At 44.6% G+C, this 22,141-nt stretch overlaps 1 protein-coding gene and 1 long non-coding RNA gene across 10 annotated transcripts in view; one reads left to right on the forward strand and one right to left on the reverse strand.

Annotated features, from left to right (window-relative positions):
* SGSM3 (small G protein signaling modulator 3) overlaps nt 1–22,141 on the reverse strand; it is a 43,341-nt gene that overhangs the window by 4,719 nt on the left and 16,481 nt on the right. For 2 of the 9 annotated variants that reach the window (XM_077914399.1, XM_077914402.1), the window contains exons 2-9: nt 16,952–17,075; nt 4,931–5,045; nt 4,399–4,484; nt 3,867–3,933; nt 1,750–1,958; nt 1,549–1,656; nt 578–721; nt 124–319 (exon numbers count right to left, since the gene is read on the reverse strand). In XM_077914399.1, coding sequence (XP_077770525.1) covers nt 124–319; nt 578–721; nt 1,549–1,656; nt 1,750–1,958; nt 3,867–3,933; nt 4,399–4,484; nt 4,931–4,937 — 817 coding nt within the window. In that variant the 5' untranslated portion in view covers nt 4,938–5,045; nt 16,952–17,075. Of the gene's footprint in view, nt 1–123; nt 320–577; nt 722–1,548; nt 1,657–1,749; nt 1,959–3,866; nt 3,934–4,398; nt 4,485–4,930; nt 5,051–16,951; nt 17,076–22,141 lie in introns of all 9 variants that reach the window. The other 7 variants (XM_077914396.1, XM_077914401.1, XM_077914397.1 and 4 more) reach the window with 5 other exon arrangements.
* On the forward strand, nt 3,786–7,476 carry LOC144323668 (uncharacterized). The gene is made up of 2 exons (XR_013389046.1): nt 3,786–4,171; nt 7,074–7,476. It is a non-coding gene; the product is annotated as an uncharacterized LOC144323668 (long non-coding RNA).

Genomic DNA, 22,141 nt, shown 5'->3' on the forward strand with positions numbered 1-22,141 from the left:
TCCCACACAGCCAGCTGCCCCGTCCCCCACCAGCTGTGTCTGAAGGCCTCAGACCTGCGCATCTGAGCTAGAGTTGCAGGCCCCCCAGACCCCCAAGAAGATGGTGGGTGCCGACCCCCTTACCAATGTCGTGTTCCTGGAGCAACTTGTCCAAGCGAGGCAGGTACTGGACGATGAGGTGGCGCAGGACCCGTTGGTCTGTCTGCACGCCTAGCAGAGTGGTGCTGAAGTAGGAGGCAGGGAGCAGGTCCTCAATGATGGCGCACATCATCCAGAAAGCATCCTCCTCCTCCAGGAACAGCAGGAGACAGGCAGCCACCTGGCCAGGGCAAGGGAACAAAGGGCCTCTACCCAGGTCTCCATGTGAATTAGAAGAGGTACCCTCTCTGGGGGTTACATCATAGACCGCATGCTCCCCTCAGGCTGGAACCCACATATTCGGCAGCCCCAGCCCCCCATGGGGATTCCTACTCCTAGCCCTGCCACCCATCCCACGGCCCTGGATGGTCCTGTTCTCCAGTGGAGGCCTGGAGAATGCCCTTGGAGACACCCCCTGTCCCTCCTGGGCTGTGCTCACCATGCCTGTGCCCTGGCAGTAGCCGATCTCCGGGTAGAGCCAGGCCAGTGCTCGGAGGACCCTGCGCAGGCGGGGCACTCCAATGCTGCTCACATTGGCGAAGCAGGCGTTGCTGGGCATGGTGCGGAGCAGGTCCTTCTCAATCTGCCGGCAGCCCACCCACAACGAGTCCCCGTGAGATGCAGCTGCAGGCCTGGAGGCCCACACTGCGCTCCACATGGTCACACCCAAGGCAGCCCTGCGAGGGAGGCTGGGAGGCCCCTGTGTGGGACAAAGCCCAGGCAGGCTTTCCATTCAGGACTGAGGATTCTTAATGCTCCGGTCAGAGTGCACCCGCCTGCCTTCAGGATTATAGCTTGGCTAGTGTGGAGTTGGTTCTACCACATTCACCAGGGGAACTTAGAAAATAAAATTACAGATCTCTAGGCCTCAAGGCAGAACTCCAGAATTCAGACTCTCCAGAATGAGGCCTGGAAATCTGTATTTAAAATCTCCAGGGGATCCCTGGGTGGCGCAGCGGTTTAGCGCCTGCCTTTGGCCCAGGGCGCGATCCTGGAGACCCAGGATCGAATCCCATGTCGGGCTCCCGGTGCATGTAGCCTGCTTCTCCCTCTGCCTATGTCTCTGCCTCTCTCTTTCTCTGTGTGTGACTATCATAAATAAATAAAAATTAAAAAAAAAAAAAAAGTAAAATCTCCAGGTGATCCTATTGCACACCCAGGTTCGGTGGTCTTTCGACAACTGTCCCTGCTGCCTACAGAAGACCCAGAAGTGCAGGCTTGTTCCAGACACATGTCTGAGTGGAAGGGCTGCCACATGGCTGCCTGCTCCCCGGGGCCACCCCTGCCAAGGAGAGACTGACAAGAGCAGGTTCCTGTGACCTCAGGCAACTCACTGCTCCCTTGCAGGCCACACACAGTTTCTGACCAGAAAGTGCTTCCGAAGGGCCCCTGGCGCCAGCCCAGTCTCACCTGTTTGGCAGCAATGGTCTCATCATTAGAGCTGTTCTTCACCATCTCTCTGTAGGACAGCTCAGAATTCTTCTTCTTCTGCAGAGCCCCGGAGAGCCGCATCCATAGCTGCGGGGGGGGGGGGGGCGCCAGCATGAGGCTTCGGTGGGACCCCTGACCCCCCCACCCCATGGGCCCTCTGCAGGTCCCTCGCAGCTTCACCTGTGGCCTCATGCTGTGTGGGATGCCAGCTAGCACTAGGGAGCGGAGCTTCTCAGAGCGGGGCAGAGAGACAGCAATCTTGTCCCAGGTGAGGTCCCCCACATCGTGATTATGGGTGAACTCCAGGTGGGCCTGCCACCGCAGCCTCTGTGGAGGGTCCTCCAACAGAGACACACCCGGAAGCCTGCTAGAAGTGGGGTTGGCACTGTCTGCCAGGAGAGAGCCAGGAGGTGCAGCGGTGAGCAGGGCCAGGCCGTGGCCTTTACGTCCAGCACCCAGATCTCACCACTGAAATCCAGACCCACGTTTCCAAGAGCTTCCCAAGGCTCCATCCGCATGTCCCATAGACGCACCAATGAGCAAATGCAAGCGCTTTCATTTCTCTCCCAAACCTGCCTGGTCCCTCCCAGATCCACAGACCCACCTCCACTCTCCAGATGCTCAGGCTTGGACCTCAGAAGCCCCTCTGGCTCCTCTCCACTTACTCCCTCATTCAACCCCAAGGCAAATGGTCTTGGTGGACTCTCACTGCTCTTACCACATCCAACTATGGCCTTTGACCAAGCCATCAACTTCCATCTGGGTCCGTACAGCCCTCTCACTCACTGGTTTCTACTCCTGCCTCCCTAAAGGCATTCACCCAGTAGTCAGAGTGCCCCTTCTCACACAAATCAGACCATGTCATTTGGCTCACTCAGACCAGAGGCCTTGCAAGGCTCTGTGACTACATCCTCTCAGCCTGGCTCCTCCATCCTCATCACCTACCGCTCTTGGTCTCTTGGCTCCAGCTATTCCTCACCTAATCCACTCCCACCTCAGGGCCTCTGAACTTACTATTCCTAGTCTCTATCCAAATGTCTCCCCTTCGAGAGGCCTTCCTTCATCACCTTGCACACAACCCACCTCCCCTCTTCTCCACAGCTCCAAATTTTTTCATAGCTCTTCTTGCCCCCATGAATAATAACAGGCATGTTATTCGTTCATTGCCTGGGAATTCCACAAGGGCCAGGGCCACCTTCAGCTTTGTTCAAAGCACTGGGGATGTGGTGGTGGAGCTCATACAACCTGCAGACAGCCACTAAAATGCTGGCATGAACACCACCAGGGCACATCAGGGCACGTAGCCTCACACAACTCCTCATCCTTACTCATCTGAGAACCACACTCTCAGCCTCAGCTTTGCAAAACTTCACCTTTAGTGAATTACATGCAGTCAAATGCACAAATTTAAGTGTACACTTTGGTGAGTATCTGTAAGTAAATGTCTAAATGTCATCCCCATCAAAATAGAGAATATTTCCATTATGCTAGAGAATTCCCTGTGTTCCTCACAGGCCCAGCTTCTAACTTCCAAGTATCTGCCTGCAAACCAGAGAGCAAGGAAAACTTACATCAGAATTGGAATATGAGTGACCCGAAGACTGGTTTCAGCCCATTAAAATCTTCTAGTCCTAGTTATATCCTGGTGACAGGCTGTCCTGGGTTCTGGCAGACAGCTTTCCCGACAGCCCATTTGGAAACCAGAAGGTATATTTACAGAAGAAAACAATGGAAATGGCCTGGAAGCCCACTTACAGAAGGGTGGTTATAAAATATTGTGGATAAATCCATTATAATGGAATATTATGAAAAACATGCTTTTAAAGAGATCTTAGCTGACAGAAGAAACGCTTGTGGTAAATAATGTTAAGAGACATAAGAGCAATATAAAAATGTGTAGATATCAAAAAAAAATGTGTAGATATCATAACGTCAGTTATGAAAAGTACAGACACACATGGCCAGGAAAGAAAGAAACTGAGGTGTCAACAGTTATCTTTAGGTTGTGGGATCATGTGTTAATTTGTTTTAATCTTTATACTTTTCTGTGTTTTTCAACTTCACTACAGTAAAATCACTGCTTTTATTATCATATGAAGATCAATAAAATTAACCTAAACTTAAAAATATCAGAAGTTTCCATATACTCAGAGCTGCCTCTGAGGGTGATACTGTTGTCAGTACAGGAGGAGGTGAAACCCCAGAGCCCAGTTCATGGTGGCATGATAGACTGTCACCAGAGCTGGAGTCCTCCCCATGGACACCAGCAAGATTATGCACCAAGGGCCCATTCTTACCTTCCTTGTCCACGCGGAAACCAAACTCATCGTAGCAGAACTCTGGTTGTTCTACGGACTCTTCCTTCTAGAACCAGGATTAGGAAGAGCCAATTGTGTGGCCACCAGTTTGGGACCACAGATTCTGGAAGATGCCACCCACACAACTGCCTGCTGAAATTCCACCAGCCGTCAAGACTCAGATCAAAGGCCGCCCCTGCCTTGAAGCCTCTGTGGTCATCACTCAGCTACAGGAGCCACCACCTTCTCCATCTGACCCAGCATTTTCCTCGTTCTCTTCAGAGGTCAAAGACAGTAAGATCAAGGTATAAATAAATTTTATGCATTTCTATATCCTGACAGTATTGAGCACATGGTGCCATAATACTTTTTCTCCAACCTAATGACTGATTCCCAGAGGACGTGGAGCTAAGATGCCATCTCTGATGATGGCTTCTGAGCTGAAGTGAACACAGTAGGGTGGCTACCCACCCCCGGGAAGTCTAAAGCAGTAGGTTCCCTTTGGCGCCACAGCCTGGGCACCCAGCTATACCTGTGTGTACTTGGCCAAGATCTCCTGGGGCCACATGCTCGGGGTCAGGGCTGAGAAGGGGCCACTGGCAGAAGGTATGTGGTTTCCTAAAATCAAGGAGGATCAGGAATAGGAGATGAAGAGAATGCCGAGCACTGAGGGGGAAAATTCAAGTTGGGACATCCCCCACGCTCCCCCAGGGCACCAGCAGAAAAGGGAGGACTGCACCCTTTGAAGTGGGATGGGTGGGTGTGGGGAAAAGACCTAAAAATGAGCAAAAGAAAAAAAGCAGCATGTTACAAAACATAACCAAATTTCATCTCCTTACATCTTCCCCCACCCAAGTGTGAGGAGTTGTAGCCTAGAGGGAGGGGAGAGCATAAGAGATTGAGGGAAGCTGGAGATCTGAGCCGTGAAAAGCTGTGGTGACCCTGGGTGCCCTGTAGGGCCTCCTCCTTTCTCGCACTGTTATCCTCAGAGGTCTGTCTTGCTTCCACTCCACTGGATGGGCCCTCAGGGCGAGACCCTCCTCTCCTTCTGGACAGCCTCTCACCTGACATTGTGTGGAGAGGCAGGGCAGGTCTTCTGCAAATCTACACTCAGAAGGCTTCCTGGCCTATTATCTTATAGCTGGAAGGCTCCTCAGGCTTCATCTGGTCCAGAAACATCTGCCCTGGCAGGAGAGCAGAGGGGAAAGTCATTATAATGCAGCCTCTCTCCTAGGAGTCATTTCCACCCACTACTCTGAGTGAAAAGGAAAAGTCACCCTTCAAAGAAATGCCTCCTATTCTGAACATTTCATCTGGGAGAGGATACATGAAACACTCTGAAGAAGCTACAAAACTATTAACAGCTCTGTGAGCCAAGAGGAGTGTCCACTCAGTTCCATTGGTAAAGGAGAGAATCATACACACAGGCTTCCTGGTGCCCTAGGCTCAAGCCAATGGTTCTTCAAAAGGGGGGAAAAAAACAGCCAAACCTCCATGATTAGGTTTCCCTGAGCCAGAATTTTTTTTTTTTTAATTTATTTATGATAGTCACACAGAGAGAGAGAGAGAGGCAGAGACACAGGAAGAGGGAGAAGCAGGCTCCATGCACTGGGAGCCCGACGTGGGATTCGATCCCGGGTCTCCAGGATCACGCCCTGGGCCAAAGGCAGGTGCCAAGCCGCTGCACCACCCAGGGATCCCTGAGCCAGAATTTTTAAGGAACCATTTAGCAGAATACAACTTAGGCTTCTAAGCCAATACCTTGAATTCACCTCAACACTGACATTTTCCCCTTCACCAAACCATCCACTCGACCACTTTCTCCACTAGCCTTATGGCTAGGAAACCAGGAGGTCGCAATCTAATCTAGATCTCTCCTGTTGCTGCTGAAACTCCTGCCTCCCTTTTTTTGTCCTCTCAAAAAATGAGGACTCAACAATAAAAAAGACAAAATGACCAAGAGATCTGCATATACATTTCTCCAAAGAAGAATTAAATGGCCAAAAAGCAGGTAAAAAGATTATTCATCAGGGCACCTGGGTGGCTCAGTGGTTGAGGATCTGCCCGATGTGAGACTCCTGGGATCGAGTCTCACATCGGGCTCCCCACTGGGAGCTTGCTTCTCCCTCTGCCTGTGTCTCTGCCTCTCTGTGTGTCTCTCATGAATAAATAAATAGTCTTAAAAAAAAAAAAAGATTATTCATTCAGGGAAATGCAAACCAAGACCTCAATGTGGTACCATTCCACACCTACTAAGATGGCTCTAATCAAAAGGATTGTAGGTGTGGACAAGGATGTAGAGAAAGTGGAACTCTTACATTGCTGGTGGTGTGTGAAATGGAACAGCTGATGTTGAGAACAGTTTGGCAATTTATCAAAAAGGTAAATGGAATTTCCATATGACCTGGTAATTCCACTCCTGCAGTTACTCACCTAGGAGAAATGAAAACATGTCCATCCACCCAGACACTTGTACACAGATGTTCATGGCAGCATTATTCATCATAGCCAAAAAGGAGAAAAAAGCCAACTAATGAATGGATATACAAATGTTTGGACCAACTGGGGCACCTGGGTGGCTCATTTATAAGTGTCTGTTTTTGGCTTAGGTTGCGATCTTATGGTTCTGGGATCGGGCTCCATATCAGGCTCCCTGCTCTGTGGGGCCTGCTTCTCCCTCTTCCTCTGCGCCCCACTTGTGCTCCCTGTCTCATTCATAAATAAATAAATAAATAAATAAATAAATAAATAAATAAATAAATAAAATCTTTTTAGAAACTATTAAAAAAAGTTTGGACCATCCATCCATATAGTGGAAAATTATTCAGCCATATAAAAGAAGCAAAGTACTGATACATGTGACTCTATCGATGAACACTATGCTCAGTGAAAGAGGCTACTCACAAGAGGATAAATACTGTATGATTCTATTTAAGTGAAATGTCCAGAAGAGGCAAATCCATAGGTAGAAAATAGGTTAATGACTGCCAAAGGATGGGGGAGGTGGGACTTCAGAGTGACCACTAACAAGGTTTCAATTTGGGGAGATGAAAACGATTCTAGGATGGGATGGTGGTGATAGTTGCACAACAGTATGAAATACTAAAACTACTGAATTGCACACTTTAAAAATGAATTTTATAGCATCTAAATTATATCTGATTTTTTTATTTTTAAATTTTAAAAAAGATTTTATTTATTTGACAGAGAGAAGGAGAGCACAAACAGGGAGCAGAGGGAGAGGAAGGAGCAGACTCTTTGTGGAGCAGGGAGCCCGATGTGGGGCTTGATCCCAGGACCCTCAGGCATCATGACCTGAGCAGAAGGAAGACGCTTAACTGACTGAGCCACCAAGGCGTCCTGTATCTCAATTTTAAAAAAGAAAAAGCCATCAATTGGGGGTGTCCTCTAACTCTCTACCTTCTCATAATCTGTTATTACTGCTCTTTGTAGATCTAGAAAGAATCTGTTATTACTCGAGCTTCAACAGAAATGCAATTTCTGTAGCAGTTTCCTCAGCCTTTTCTGATTATTAAGCCTTTTATTTCCAACTATGGAATGAAAGGCTTGGACTCTGTGAAAAAAAAAATGAGAGGCAGCAATAAGGAAATGTGGCTGAAATATTTTAGGACAAGCTGCCTTCCAGTTTTTAAAATCATGTCCCCCCAGACCCAGACCTAAAGAAACATCTTCTCTTGCCATTTTTCAAGTGGTTCCTGCTGTTCTGGCCCACACCAGCACCTCACCTTCTCACTCCCTCTGCCATAGAATTCTGACCCAGAAGGGTCAGGTGACTGAAAAAGCAGAAAAGGAAAATCAAAGGGAGCTTTGGGAAGACATCACCCTATGAGCCCTTAACTTAAGCATATGTTCATAGTGGGCATGTGAAAAAATCCCCGTTCTCTTTCTGGGGCAAAAGAGTCATCTTGTAGCTCATAAGGGCAGCTCAGCTGGTCACCAACCTCCACTCCTGCCTCAGACACACCCTGACCATGCCACATTCGGCCTAAATGCCCGTCAGGGAGGCCCTGCTGCCCAACTGGGAGAGCTGCTCCCTCCTGCTTCCAGACAAGCGCCACTGAGAGCCAGACTGCAGAATCGGCATAGGTTGGCCATCCTAGGGTTGTCTCTTCTGTGTAAGGATAATAAAGCTGAATGTCTTCCTGGCATGTGGGGTTGAGCGTCTGACTCTTGATTTTGGCTCAGGTCGTGATCTAAGTAAGGGTTGTGGGATGAGCCCTGTGTGGGGCTCCATGCTCAGAGGGGAGTCTGCTTGAGGATTTCTCTCCCTCTGTCCCTCCCCCCCACTTGTTCTCTAATAAATACATCTTAAAAAAAAATAAAAACGAATGTCTTCCTTTAGTATAACAGCTTATATAGGGTCAGGTTTGAATCAGAATTACGTGCTAGATAGAGCAATATATACTTTTACATGAAAGGGAATGAACTACAAGTTTTAAAATCACATCATCGGGATCCCTGGGTGGCGCAGCGGTTTGGCGCCTGCCTTTGGCTCAGGGCGCGATCCTGGAGACCCAGGATCGAATCCCACGTCGGGCTCCCGGTGCATGGAGCCTGCTTCTCTCTCTGCCTGTGTCTCTGCCTCTCTCTCTCTCTCTCTGTGTGACTATCGTAAATAAATAAATAAATAAAACTTTAAAAAAAAAAATCACATCATCATTCAATCCTTATAACACATGTTGAAGAAGATACCTCTATTCATTATGCAGAAGAAAATAAGCCTAGAAGAGACCCATATACAGTTTTCCAAACAGACTCCTATAATGTACCTTCCTACAAAACCATGCTATCTCCTCATCCTGCCTGGTGAACTGATACCACACAGCCACCAGCTAGATCATCAGGAGCATCCTCATCACTGACGCCACAGAGGTAATGATTTGGTTGTTTCTTCTGGAGGGACAGAGAGAGTGTGTAAAGGCAGGCGTTGCTGACAGTGAAGGAAATGAGCTGTCTCTGGCTTTGGAGAACTGAGGGAGCCAGGAAGACAATTCTGATCTTAGCTTGCCTCCCACTCATTCATCCACTCAACAAACATTTACTGAGTGCCACCACAATCCAGGCATGGTTCTAAGGACTGAGATGCAACAGTGAAAATCAGAAGTTCCAGCTGTTACATTACAGAATCAGACAATAAACATAAAAATAGCTGAGTCAGATCGTGATAACTACAGTACTATAAGAAAAATTAAGCAGGATAAAAGTATAGGGAGTACAGAAGAGAGGGTAACCCCTCTTATTATGTTATTATGTATAATAACGTGGTCAGGAAAAGCCCTCTGAGGATACGGTGGCATCTGAGCAAAGACAAAAATGGAAGTGAGGGATCAAGTTATTTGGCTATCTGAAGGAAAAGGGATCCAGGCAGAAGGAATAGCAAGTACAAAGCCTTTGAGGAAGGAACAGCAGCAGCAAGGTGGCCAGGGGCTTGGGAATGAGGAGAGAAGAGCAAACTCCAGCAGGAGTCATGGAGGGCCTGACTGTGTGAGCAGACTTTGGATCTTCTCCCCTGGTAAGTGGGCATCACAACAGAGTTCTTAGCAGAGGTGAACCTGAATCTGACTTAGGTTTTTTTTTTTTTTTTAATTTTTTTTTAATTTTTTTATTCATGATAGTCATAGAGAGAGGAGAGAGAGGCAGAGACACAGGCAGAGGGAGAAGCGGGCTCCATGCCAGGAGCCCGACGTGGGACTTGATCCCGGGACTCCGGGATCGCGCCCTGGGCCAAAGGCAGGCGCCAAACCGCCGAGCCACCCAGGGATCCCCTGATTTAGGTTTTTAAAAGCTCTCTGGTTGGGGCAGCCCAGGTGGCTCAGCAGTTTAGTGCTGCCTTCAGCCCAGGACCTAATCCTGGAGACCCAGGATTGAGTCCCATGTCATCAAGTCCCATGTCAGGCTCCCTGCATGGAGCCTGCTTCTCCCTCTGCCTGTATCTCTCATGAATAAATAAATAAAATCCTTAAAAAAAATAAAAATTGATAAAAATAAAAGCTCTCTGGCTGCTGTGCAGAGAAGGCTGAATGCAGCAGGCAGAGGTGACGCTGGTGGGAATGATACGGACTTTGCTACAGTGGAACCAACAAGAAATGGTCAGATTCTGGATATATATTTCAAGGTCTCTGCAATAATCCATATATGCCACATCTCCCACAGACTGCCCTGAGTCTCTGAGTTCTCAGAACGAGCCGGATATAATATCGCTAAACTGGGCGGGCAGGTTTTTCCTGCCCTTGGTCGCTATGGAAACCTTCCTGAAAGCAGCCATCTGGAAGCTGGTGAAAGCAGCTAAGGAGTAAACCACGTCATCAGCTGCCCTGCTGTTGTCACAGGGGTACTGAGAGGCTAACTTTTGAAAACCAGGATCAACACAAGTAACTCTAAGGTGCTACTGAAGGAATTTTTAAAATTAAATGTACATGTTTACAGGCATCTTTTTACTCGGCCTCCAGTAAATTTCTCCCTAATCTGCCAATCTTAGGATTTAAGACAAACGTTCACAAAGCAAAGATTGTCAGATGTCACTGTAGATCTGTGTGTGTTGGGAAGGGCTCGCTCTTGATATAGATCAAGATTTTATCCTTCACCCACTCTTGACCTACTATTCTAATTTTCTGACAATACTGGAGGGTTGCCACAAGTATTCTAAAAGGGCTGAGATCCTGAAGACTCTTTTTCTCTGTGAGAAAATGACACAGAAAACCACTGATAATAAGTAACTGGGAGAGTGAAGTGCAAAGCCAGGGGATGATAATGTAGCTACTATAAATGCTTTAAAAATTAAAATCTTAGGGCACATAGGTGGCTCTGTTGGTTAAGTGTCTGACTCTTGATCTCAGGGTTTTGAGTTCAAGCCCTGTGTCAGGCTCCATGCTAGGTGTGGAACCTACTTAAAAAAAAAAAAAATAAAATCTTAAAGACCAGGGCACCTGGGTGGCTCAGTGGTTGAGCATCTGCCTTTGCTTAGGTCATGATCCTGGAGTCCTGGGATCAAGTCCCACATCAGGCTCCCCATAGGGAACCTGCTCTCTACGTCTCTGCCTCTGTCTCTCTCATGAATGAATAAATAAAATCTTTAAAAAAAAAAAAAAAAAAAAAGCTTTAAAGACCTAAATGTGAGATTGGAAACCTTAAAACTCCTAGAAGAAAATACAGGCGGTGATTTTTTTGAAACTGGCTTCAGCAACATTTTTGTACATCAGTCCTCCAAGGCAAGGCAAACAAAGCAAAAATAAACTATTGGGACTATACAAAATAAAAAGCTTCTGCACAGGGTAGAAAACCATCAACAAAATGAAAAGACAGGAGGGAGCGCCTGGGTGGCTTAGTCAGGTGAGTGTGTCTGCCTTCAGCTCAGGTCATGATCTTGGGGTCCTGGGATGGAGCCCTGCAATGGGCAAGCAGCCCTTCTCTGCCTGCTTCTCCGTCTCCCCATCCCTCTCCACTGCTGATGCTCAGGTACGTGTTCTCTCTCTCTCAAATGAATACAATCGTTTTTTAAAAAATGAAAAGACAGGGGATCCCTGGGTGGCTCAGCGGTTTAGCACCTGCCTTTGGCCCAGGGCGTGATCCTGGAGACCTGGGATCAAGTCCCACATCAGGCTCCCTGCGTGGAGCCTGCTTCTTCCTCTGCCTGTGTCTCTGCCTCTCAATCTCTCTCTCTCTTTCATGAATAAATAAATAAAATCTAAAAAAGAAAAGAAAAGACAACCTATTGAATGTGAGCAGACATCTGCAAATGATATATCTGATAGAGAGTTAGTATAAAAAATATATTAAAGTACTTACACAAACTCAATACCAAAAAACCTCCAATTTGATTAAAAAATGGGCTGGGAGATCCCTGGGTGGCTCAGCGGTTTGGCACCTGCCTTCGGCCCAGGGCGTGATCCTGGAGACCGGGGATCAAGTCCCACATCAGGCTCCCTGCATGGGGCCTGCTTCTCCCTCTGCCTGTATCTCTGCCTCTCTATGTGTCTGTCATGAATAAATAAACAAAATCTTTAAAAACAAAACAAAACAAAAAACCACAATGAGATATCACCTTACATCTGTCAGAATGGGTAGAATCAAAAAGACAAGAAAAACAAGTGTTGGTGAAGATGTGGAGAAAAAAGAATCCTTGTACAATATTGATATGAATGCAAACTGGTGTGGCCACCATGAAAAACAATATGGAAGTTCCTCAAAAAGTTAAAAATGGAAATACTGGGGCACCTGGGTGGCTCAGTGGTTGAGTGTCTACCTTCAGCTCAGGCTGTGATCCTGGGGTACTGGGATTGAGCCCCACCCCACATCAGGCTCCCCAGAGGGAGCCTGATTATCCCTCTGCTTCTCGGTCTCTCATGAATAAATTAAATAAAAATCTAAAAAAGAAATACTATATGATCCACTAATCACACTACTGGGTATTTATCCATAAGAAACAAAAAATCTCATTGGAAAAAATATACATACCCCTATATTTATTGCCAGCCTCCAAGATGGTCCCAAATGTTTCTACCTCCTGGTATTCACACCCTTGTGTAGGCCTTCTCCACACTGAGCCACAGGTAACCTTGTGACCAATTATGGTGGCAGTGATCATGTGTAACTTTCAATGACAGGCCACACACAGCACAGCTTCCACTTTGGTCTCCTGAATCACTTGGTCTGGGGGAAGTCAACTGCCATGCCATAAGGACACCAAGGGAGCCCCATGGAGAGGCATCAACTTTGTAAGCCACTTCAGTGAACCATCCTGGAAGTAGATCCCCTAGTTCCAATATCTAAGCAATGTCATGAGAGACGCTTCCCTCTCATGAGCCAGAATCTCCCTATTGAGATGCTCCTGAATTCCTGACCCATAAAAACTAAAAGAGATAACAAATGATTATTTCTGAAAAAAAAAAAAAAAAAAAAAAACAACAAATGATTATTTCTGTATTAAGCCACTAAGTTTTAGGGTGGTTTGTTATGCATCAAAGATAACTAATATACCTTTGTGATTCCTCTGCCTTGAGCTGAGGTTCTCTCCCTATGCTCCTATAAAGCTTTGTGAATAAATCCATCACAGAACTTACCTCAGCCTTTTTAACTTTTTCCTTTTTGTCCAACTGACTCCCTTAGACTGCATCTTGTTTCCCTCTGTATCCCTGGCACTCAGAAGTCTCTCAAAAAGTATTTGTTAGATAAATTAGATAAATGAATGAACACCAGCAAATGAAAAACAAAATAAATAGAAGTCACACTTCACACTACAGTAATAACTGGTGTTTTATTTACACCTTACTCTCCCTTCTTCTGGGTGTCTGGAAAATAGCAATCTCCCTACCATTCTGACTCCACACTTTTTAAGACTGCTTTCTTTACTCACTCTTTCTGACTACACAATTCTGGGAAGCTCTTTACATCTACATCACTTCATCTCTCTGAGCTAGTCAGTTGGTTCTGGGTGAACGCAGATCTGAACTGGACCAATCATTAACACTCAATAGCCACTGGCAAACATGATGAGACTAGGCATCACCGGTTTTCCCAAAATAGCCCAATGAGTCCCTTCTCGGAGGGAGTCCCTTCTTCAGTTTGAGACCCAGAAAGCCAAGGAGGTCAGCCCTTGGGTAATGGAAGCATTCATATATATACATACATGAATGTATATATAGATACAGATATATATATTTACATAGGTATACATATATAAACATACATAAAACTGTTTTTTTAAATACAATTTTTGAGATGCCTGACTGGCTTAGTTGGTAGAGCATGTGGCTTTTGGTCTTGGGGTTGTAAGCTCAAGCCCCACATTGGGCATGGAGCCTATTTAAAAAAATAATAAGGGAAAAAATAAAAATAAAAAATAATAATAATAAGATAGTAAGGGCAGCCAGGGTAGCTCAGTGGTTTAGCGCCACCTTCGGCCCAGGGTGTGATTCTGGAGACTTGGGATCGAGTCCCAAGTCAGGCTCCCTGCATGGAGCCTGCTTCTCCCTCTGCCTGTATCTCTGCCACTCTCTATTTCTGTTTCTCTCATGAATAAATAAATAAAATCTTAGTAAACAAACAAAATAAAAAAATAATAAAATACTCACTGCTGGAAAAAAGTAGTTTTGTGATGCAAAATTAGTTCTTTCAAAATTGCTTATTCTCCTGGAAACTTAAGGAAACTTAAGGAAATAATTCAATAGAAGCAAAAAGGTATGTGCATGAAAATGTTTACTTCAGCATGAAGTAAATATGAAAATAAATGTCAAATATAGGGGAATTAATCACATTTTGGGATAATAACACAATAAAATGTGAGTCAATAATTTCATATTCCAACTATGGACACACCTGGCCAAAATGGAGTTACAAGGATTGCATTTACTTTCTCAACTTCAACAGTTAAAACAGAAAAATACATGAAACAATGGTTTTCAGATGCTACTAGACAGGCAGCACAGGACAGTGACTCCTAAGAGAGAGAAAACAAATGAGGTGAACCTATGATCACCCCAGTTCCCACCTGGAGAGTTTGCAGACCGGCCCAGGAGACAGTGTGGAGAGCCAGAGGAGGCCAGAGTAGAAGAGAAATGAACGGAGGCTTGCACCGACTGAGAACTTCAGAAATCTACAGAGGGTATCCCTAGTCTTCACCTGACTACTGGTCAGAGCATGTGTGTGAGGAATGTAACCAAGGCTGGGGAAAGAAACACTTAAAAGAAACATGAGGAATACCTGAAGCTCACCCCACTGGGTCATTGTGATGCATTCTCCCTTTTATATATTGTGGAATGCAATTTGCTAAAATTATGTTTAAAATTTTGGGGACGCGTGGGTGGCTCAGTCAGTTAAGTGTCTGCTTTTGGCTCAGGTCATGATCCCGGGGTCCTTGGGGTCGAACCTCCTGTCGAGCTTGCAGTATAACAGGGACCCTGCTTCTATCTCTCCCTTTCCCTCTCATCCCTGTTCATGCTCACTCTCTCTCAAATAAATAAAATATTTAAAAAAAGAAAAAGAATTTCTGCATCTATATTCATGAAGGACATATGCTCTCTAGTTTTCTTTCTGAGTAATGCCTTTCTTTTGGTTTTGGTATTAGGACAACGTTTGCTTTATAGAATGATATATGAAAAAAAAAGAATGATATGGGAAGTAATCCTCCCCTTCAATTTTCAGGAAGAGTTTGTATAGATGCTGGTTATTACTTCTTTCTAAAATGTTAAGTAAAAATCACCAATTAAGCCTTCTATGTCTGGACTTTTCTTTGTGGAAAGGTTTCCAAATATTTATTATTTATTATTTATTATTTTTTTAAAGATTTTATTTATTTATTCATGAGAGACACACACACAAAGAGAGGCAGAGACACAGGCAGAGGGAGAAGCAGGCTCCTTGCAGGGAGCCCGACATAGGACTCGATCCCAGGTCTCTAGGATCACACCCCAGGCTGCAGGCAGCACTAAACCGCTGCACCACCAGGGCTGTCCAAGTATAATTTATTTAACAGAGATAAGGTGATTCAGATTGTCTTGTTCTTGTTCTTTTTTTTTTTTTTTTTTTAGGTTTTATTTATTCACGAGAGACACAGAGAGAAAGAGGCAGAGACACAGGCAGAGGGAGAAGCAGGCTCCACACAGGGAGCCTGATGCGGGACTTGATCCCAGTGTTCCATGTGCTAGGGGTAGAGCAGTAAAATAAGATAAACAAAATTCTTGCTCTGTGAACCTGCAGTTTCCTTATCTGTAAAAGGGGATGACAAATGAGAAAATGTAAGTACTTATCACAATACACGGCACATAGTATGTGCTTACTAAATGTGACTATTAATATTAGTGATAGAAAACAGATAAGTAAATGAATGAGATAATTTCAGAGTAATAATATATACTATGAAGAAAATAACATAGGCTAATAGGTTTCAGAGTACCACATAGGGGCAGAAGAGCTACTTTTGATGGGTGGTCTGAGGAAATGACATTACAGCTGAAACCACAGAGATGACTAGGAACCAGCTCTGCAGAGACCTGGTAGAGCAGCCCAAGCATAAGAAATGGCTCACACAAGGGTCTTAAAGAACAAGAATTCATTGCACTGGAGAAATAACAGGCCAGTGTGTCGGAGGTAGAGTGATGAGGGGAAAGTAGCAGACAGCACTGGCGAGGCAGGCAGGAAACAGCTTACAGATGGCCTTCTACTCATGACAAGATGCTGGATTTTATTTTAATGGGAAGCAACTGGAGAGCTGTGAGCAGGGACATGACATGGTCTGACTTTGGTCTTAAAGAAATCACAATGGTTACTGTGTGAAGAATGAATTTCAGGGGAATCCCTGGGTGGCTCAGCGTTTATTGCCGCCTTCAGTCAAGGGCCTGATCCTGGAGATCCGGGATCAAGTCCCACATCGGGTTCCCTGCATGGAGTCTGCTTCTCCCTCTGCCTGTGTCTCTGCCCCTCTCTCTCCCTTTCTCTCTCCCTCTCTCATGAATAAATAAATAAAATCTTAAAAAAAAAAAAAAAAAAAAAAGAATGAACTTCAGATGGGTTAAGGATGGAAGCTATTACAGTTGTCCAGGTGAGAGAAAGTATCTTGGACTAAAGTAGTTGAAGTGATGGCAAGTAACTAGATTCTAGAGGATATCTGGAGATGTGGAGATAGATAACAGAAATAAGGAATAAAGAAATCAATGATGACTCCTGGGTTTTGTGTAGGTCCTATTACAAAGATGAAGGAAGACTCGGGAGATAAAGTTTCAGGGTTAGGAATCAACAGATCTGCTTTGGTCATGCTAAGTTGGGGTGCCTATTAGACCTCTAAGTCGACATGTCAAGTAGACAATTGTATGTATGAGTATAAAGTTCACAGAAGTCAGAACTATATATGTGAATCTGGGAATCATGAGGACTAGATGTCATGGCTAAGGAGAGAATGGTGAATAGGGGGCCCAGAAGCAAATCTGGAAACATTCCAACACTTAGAGGTTAGGCAGGAAAAGGAACAGGAAATAAAATTTGAGGGGTGGCCAATGTAGTAGAAGGAACACTAATAGTGTGTAATGCTGTAGAAATCAAGAGGAAGAGGAGGTGATCATCAGTGCCATTACCATCTAGAGGTCAAGTGGTATGAGGACAGAGGATGGGTTGCTGTTCTGCAAGCTGGAGGTTTTTGGTGATCTTGACAAGACTTGTAAGTTTTAATGGTGAAGGTGAAAGTCCAATTGGAGTGAGCTGAAGAGAGAACAAAAGTGGAGTCATCAGCATCAAGATAGTATATGATTTCACCCATTTAAAATACCTACATGTTGAAGGTAGTATAAAAATGAATATGGCTGGGAATCCTGGGTGGCACAGCGGTTTAGCGCCTGCCTTTGGCCCGGGGCGTGATCCTGGAGACCTGGGATCGAGTCCCACGTCGGGCTCCCGGTGCATGGAGCCTGCTTCTCCCTCTGCCTGTGTCTCTGCCTCTCTCTCTCTCTCTCTCTGACTATCATAAATAAATAAAAATTTTAAAAAAATGAATATGGCTGAGTTAGGTGGTAGGAGTATGGGCTTATTGGTCTCTATTTTTAATGTTTTTTTTTTTTTAAATACAGAGGTACTGCTTAAAAACAATTATATCACATCAAAACTTGCACCTGAACAATCAGAGCAGCATTATTTATAACAGCCCAAAGTGGAAATAATCCAAATGCCCAACAATGGATGCATGGATAAACAAAATGTACATCTCCATGGAATGGAATATTGTTCAGCCACAAAAAGAAATGAAGTACTGACACAGGCTACAACATGAAACTTGAAAACATGCTCAGTGAAAGAATCTAGTCACCAGTCACAAAAGACCATGTACTTTATCATTCCATTTATAGGAAATGCCCAAAATAGGCAAATCCCTGAGATAGGAAGTAGATTAGTGGTTGCCAGGGGCTGGAGGGAGGGGGAAATAAGGAATGACTGCTAATGGCTGTGGGTTTTCTTTTGGGGGTGATGAAAATATTCTGGAATTAGACAACAGTGATGGGTTGTCTAATTCCAGTGAATGTACTAAAAACCTCTGAATTGGAAAATTTATAAGGATGACTTTTGGAGCTCCCAGCTGGCTCAGTAGGTGGAGCAGGTGATTCGATCTCAGGGTTGTGAGTTTGAGCTCCATGACACGTGGAGAACTTACTTAAAAACTAAAATCTTTTTTAAGAAAGTGACTTTGGGACAACCTGGATTAGAAAAGATGCTTATGAACCAGGACACTTTAAAAGTAGAGCAATTTGAAAGATAGACTATAAGGGGAAATGCTTTTTCCAAATCTAAAACCTTCATAGAAATATTTCCCTTCTCCACAGCTCAGGCACCTGACCCCACCCACAACCTGAGCTGGGGTCAGGTGGGACACTGGCTATTAGAGCCCAAGACTCAGGAGTACTTTTTTTTTTTTTTTTAAGATTTTATTTATTTATTCCTGAGAGACACAGAGAGAAGGCAGAGACACAGGCAGAGGGAGAAGCAGGCTCCTCCCAGGGAGCCCAATGTGGGACTCGATCCCAGAACTACAAGATCACGCCCTGAGCTGAAGGCAGACACTCAACCGCTGAGCACCCAGGCGTCCCAAGGAGTGCTTCTTTCCAACACCTCTGGGCATTTTGCACAAGATCATTCTTTTCCACTGAAACCATAGTAAGATACAAATACAAATGATAAACTCTAGCAGGATAAATCTAAGCCTCAGGTCAGAGGAAAATCTCTACTGTATAAAAACAGTCACTGGGTTTCTCATGGGAAGGGAAGTTCTGCACTCTTGAGTTTTGTACTTATGCAACATTAATGGAAATCAAAATTTTACAAAATTCTGCCACATGTCTGCCACCCCCAATAAATCATTTTCTTCCCTTCTATGTTCCCTTTTGGTTTTTCTCTCTACATGCACAGTTTTTTTTTTTTTTAAGATTTTATTTATTCATGATAGACATAGAGAGAGGCAGAGACACAGGCAGAGGGAGCAGCAGGCTCCATACCAGGAGCACAACTTGGGACTTGATCTGGGGACTCCAGGATCACGCCCTGGGCCAAAGGCAGGCACCAAACCGCTGAGCCACCCAGGGATCCCCTACATGCACAGTTCTAACATTACAGATTTTAAAACATTTTTCTCTACTGAACACTAAATGATCAGCATTTTCCCCAGTAACCATGCAGTTTTTACAGCCATATTTCTGTAACTGACTAATCTAATCATCTGTTGATACATATAAGCACCTAGGAGCAACGTCTGCAATAAAACAATGCTGTGAGGAACCTTCTCTCTGAAAATTTTTAAAATGAAATTAATTACTCTGTATCATTTAGGAGAGGATTTGGATTTTTTAAAAATCTGCTTTTTCTACTTTAAAGTGGCAGCTTTGTAAACAGAAATCAAAGTATGAGATTAGGTTAATAACAGATTATTAATATTAGAGTTTTTTTTTAATTTTTATTTATTTATGATAGTCACAGAGAGAGAGGCAGAGACACAGGCAGAGGGAGAAGCAGGCTCCATGCACCGGGAGCCCGACGTGGGATTCGATCCCAGGTCTCCAGGATCACGCCCTGGGCCAAAGGCAGGCGCTAAACTGCTGCGCCACCCAGGGATCCCAATATTAGAGTTTAATATGATGCCATCTGAAGAAAGGTAATTAACCCAATGACCCTACACTTAAAATTTTACAATATAATTATAGTACAGTGAGGAATTACTATTTTTTTATTATTATTATTTTTTTTTAATTTTTATTTATTTATGATAGTCACAGAGAGAGAGAGAGAAAGGCAGAGACACAGGCAGAGGGAGAAGCAGGCTCCATGCACCGGGAGCCTGACGTGGGATTCGATCCCGGGTCTCCAGGATCGCGCCCTGGGCCAAAGGCAGGCGCTAAACCACTGCGCCACCCAGGGATCCCAGGAATTACTATTTTAATAGTTGGCTCCAGAACACTTCTTAGAGAGGGGGTTTATCTTTGTTTCGGAAAATACTTTGATAAGCTCCTTCAAGGTGAAAGGTAAACCCTGAGGCATAGAAGAAAGGAGAGATCTATCAATTGCCTAGTAAAAGAAATGAATAGAAATTTGGAGGCAGGAGAGAACAGAACTAGAAGTCGCTTGAACCATAAAGAGGAGGGGAAGAGAAGTCCAAAACCAAGGTGAGGAGCTACATCCTTGGGAACAAAGCGACCCACAACCTATGAGAATTAACACTCAGAGTGCCTGGGGGTGGAGAGGCCTGGAGGGTGAAGACAGGAAGCCTCTTCAGGAAAGGACAACCCAAAACCCAACTGAAGCTGTATTGTTGCAGGGTAACATCTTCGCCATTCCCTATCTTCAGTAAGGCCAGCCCTACTTGTAAGAGCCATGAAGGTGGTTTGAGGAAAATCAAATAAAAGATCTAAACATAGGGGATCCCTGGGTGGCACAGCGGTTTAGCGCCTGCCTTTGGCCCAGGGCGCGATCCTGGAGACCTGGGATCGAATCCCACGTCAGGCTCCCGGTGCATGGAGCCTGCTTCTCCCTCTGCCTGTGTCTCTACCTCTCTCTCTCTCTCTGTGACTATCATAAATTAAAAAAAAAAAAAAAAATTAAAAAAAAGATCTAAACATAGGGATTATAATCTATACTTTATAGAGTTGTTATGAGGTCTAAATGAGTTAAATTAGAAAAATCTGGGGGAGGGTGTTGGCATTCTCACATAATGTGGGCTTACAGGGCTTGCATCCGTTTTACTAAAATTTCAAGATAAGAGATTTCAGCTGATTATGCAACGCAAAAGTTTTATCTCATTTCCTTAGATTTGTATATAAAATAACCACTTTTTAAAAATACAGGGGTGCCCAGGTGGCTCAGTTGGTTAAGCAGGTTAAGCATCTTCCTTTGGCTCAGGTCATGATCCTGGAGTCCCGGGACAGTTTGCTTCTTCCTCTCTGCACTTGCCTCCAGCTCGTTCTCTCTCACTCTCTCTCTCTTTCAAATACATACAATCTTTTTTTTTTAAGATTTTATTTATTTATTCATGAGAGACACACACAGAGAGAGACAGAGACATAGGCAGAGGGAGAAGCAGGCTCCCTGCAGGAAGCCCAATGTGCGACTTGATCCTGGGACTCCAAGATCACGCCCTGAGCCAAAGGCAGATGCTTGAACTGCTGAGCCACCCAGGCATCCCTCAAATAAATAAAATCTTAAAAAAAAAAAAAAAATACATGCTACATTTCAGCAATATTGCGGAGTTTAGGGCTTCCTAACTTTACAATGTTGTTCCCTTTTGCTTTCCCTTAAATAATCTCAACCCATGGTTCTCAAACTGTGTTGTGCATCAGAATCATCATCTAGAGGACTTTTAAAAACCCAAAAAAGCTGATTTTTTTCTTTTTTTTTTTTAAGATTTTATTTTGGAGGTGCCTGGGTGGCTTAGTTGGTTAAGCATCTGTCTTCCACTCAGGTCATGATCTTGGGGTCCTGGGATCAAGCCCTCTGGCTCCCTGCTCAGCTGGGAGTATGCTCCTCCCTCTCCCCTTCACCCTGCTCATGTTCTCTCACTCTTGAATAAATAAATCTGTTTTAAGAAAAAGATTTTTAAGTAATCTCTATACCCAATGTGGGGCTCAAACCTACAACCCCAAGATCAAGAGCTGCATGCTCTACTGATTAAGCCAGCCAGGCACCCCCTAAAAAGGCTGAATTTTTTAATCTGAAGGTCTGAGTAGAATCTGAGACTGTTCCTTTCTTACAAGGTCCCAGGTGATGTTGATGCTGTGGTCCAGGGAACACACTTTCAGAACCACTGGGTTAAACTACCCTTTGACCATTCTTTCGAATTCTAGTTCAGATGTGACCTAGAACACCTTCCCTCTTCCAATGTCCATGCCCCCTACCTCCCTTCTCTGATAAAACTAATTGTTCTATGTGCTCCTACTGTTTCTCATTTCATACTATGCTGTAATTTACATATGTATATATTTGCCCTATATCTGTACCTAGGCCAGTAACTGACCCATGCCAGGTGTTGACTGTATGAAGAGGGGATACTAAACTCCTGGAAGATCCCTATGTACAACATGCTCCTTGTAAGTTCCTATGCTGAGCTCCTTCTGCTTGTAAGGCCTTCCACTTTATCTGACTTCTCATTCTCCAGGCTCAGCCCAGGCATTTCTTCCTCAAGGAAGCCTTCTTCGACACACCCCCTGCCTCAGGTTTGTCAGGTGCCCCTCTTCCTCTATCTATAACACATCATACAACATATTTAATATACTATCTATAACATATTTATCTTA

This window comes from Canis aureus, chromosome 11 (genome assembly GCF_053574225.1).
Source record: "Canis aureus isolate CA01 chromosome 11, VMU_Caureus_v.1.0, whole genome shotgun sequence".
In the NCBI taxonomy this organism is placed as follows: domain Eukaryota; kingdom Metazoa; phylum Chordata; class Mammalia; order Carnivora; family Canidae; genus Canis; species Canis aureus.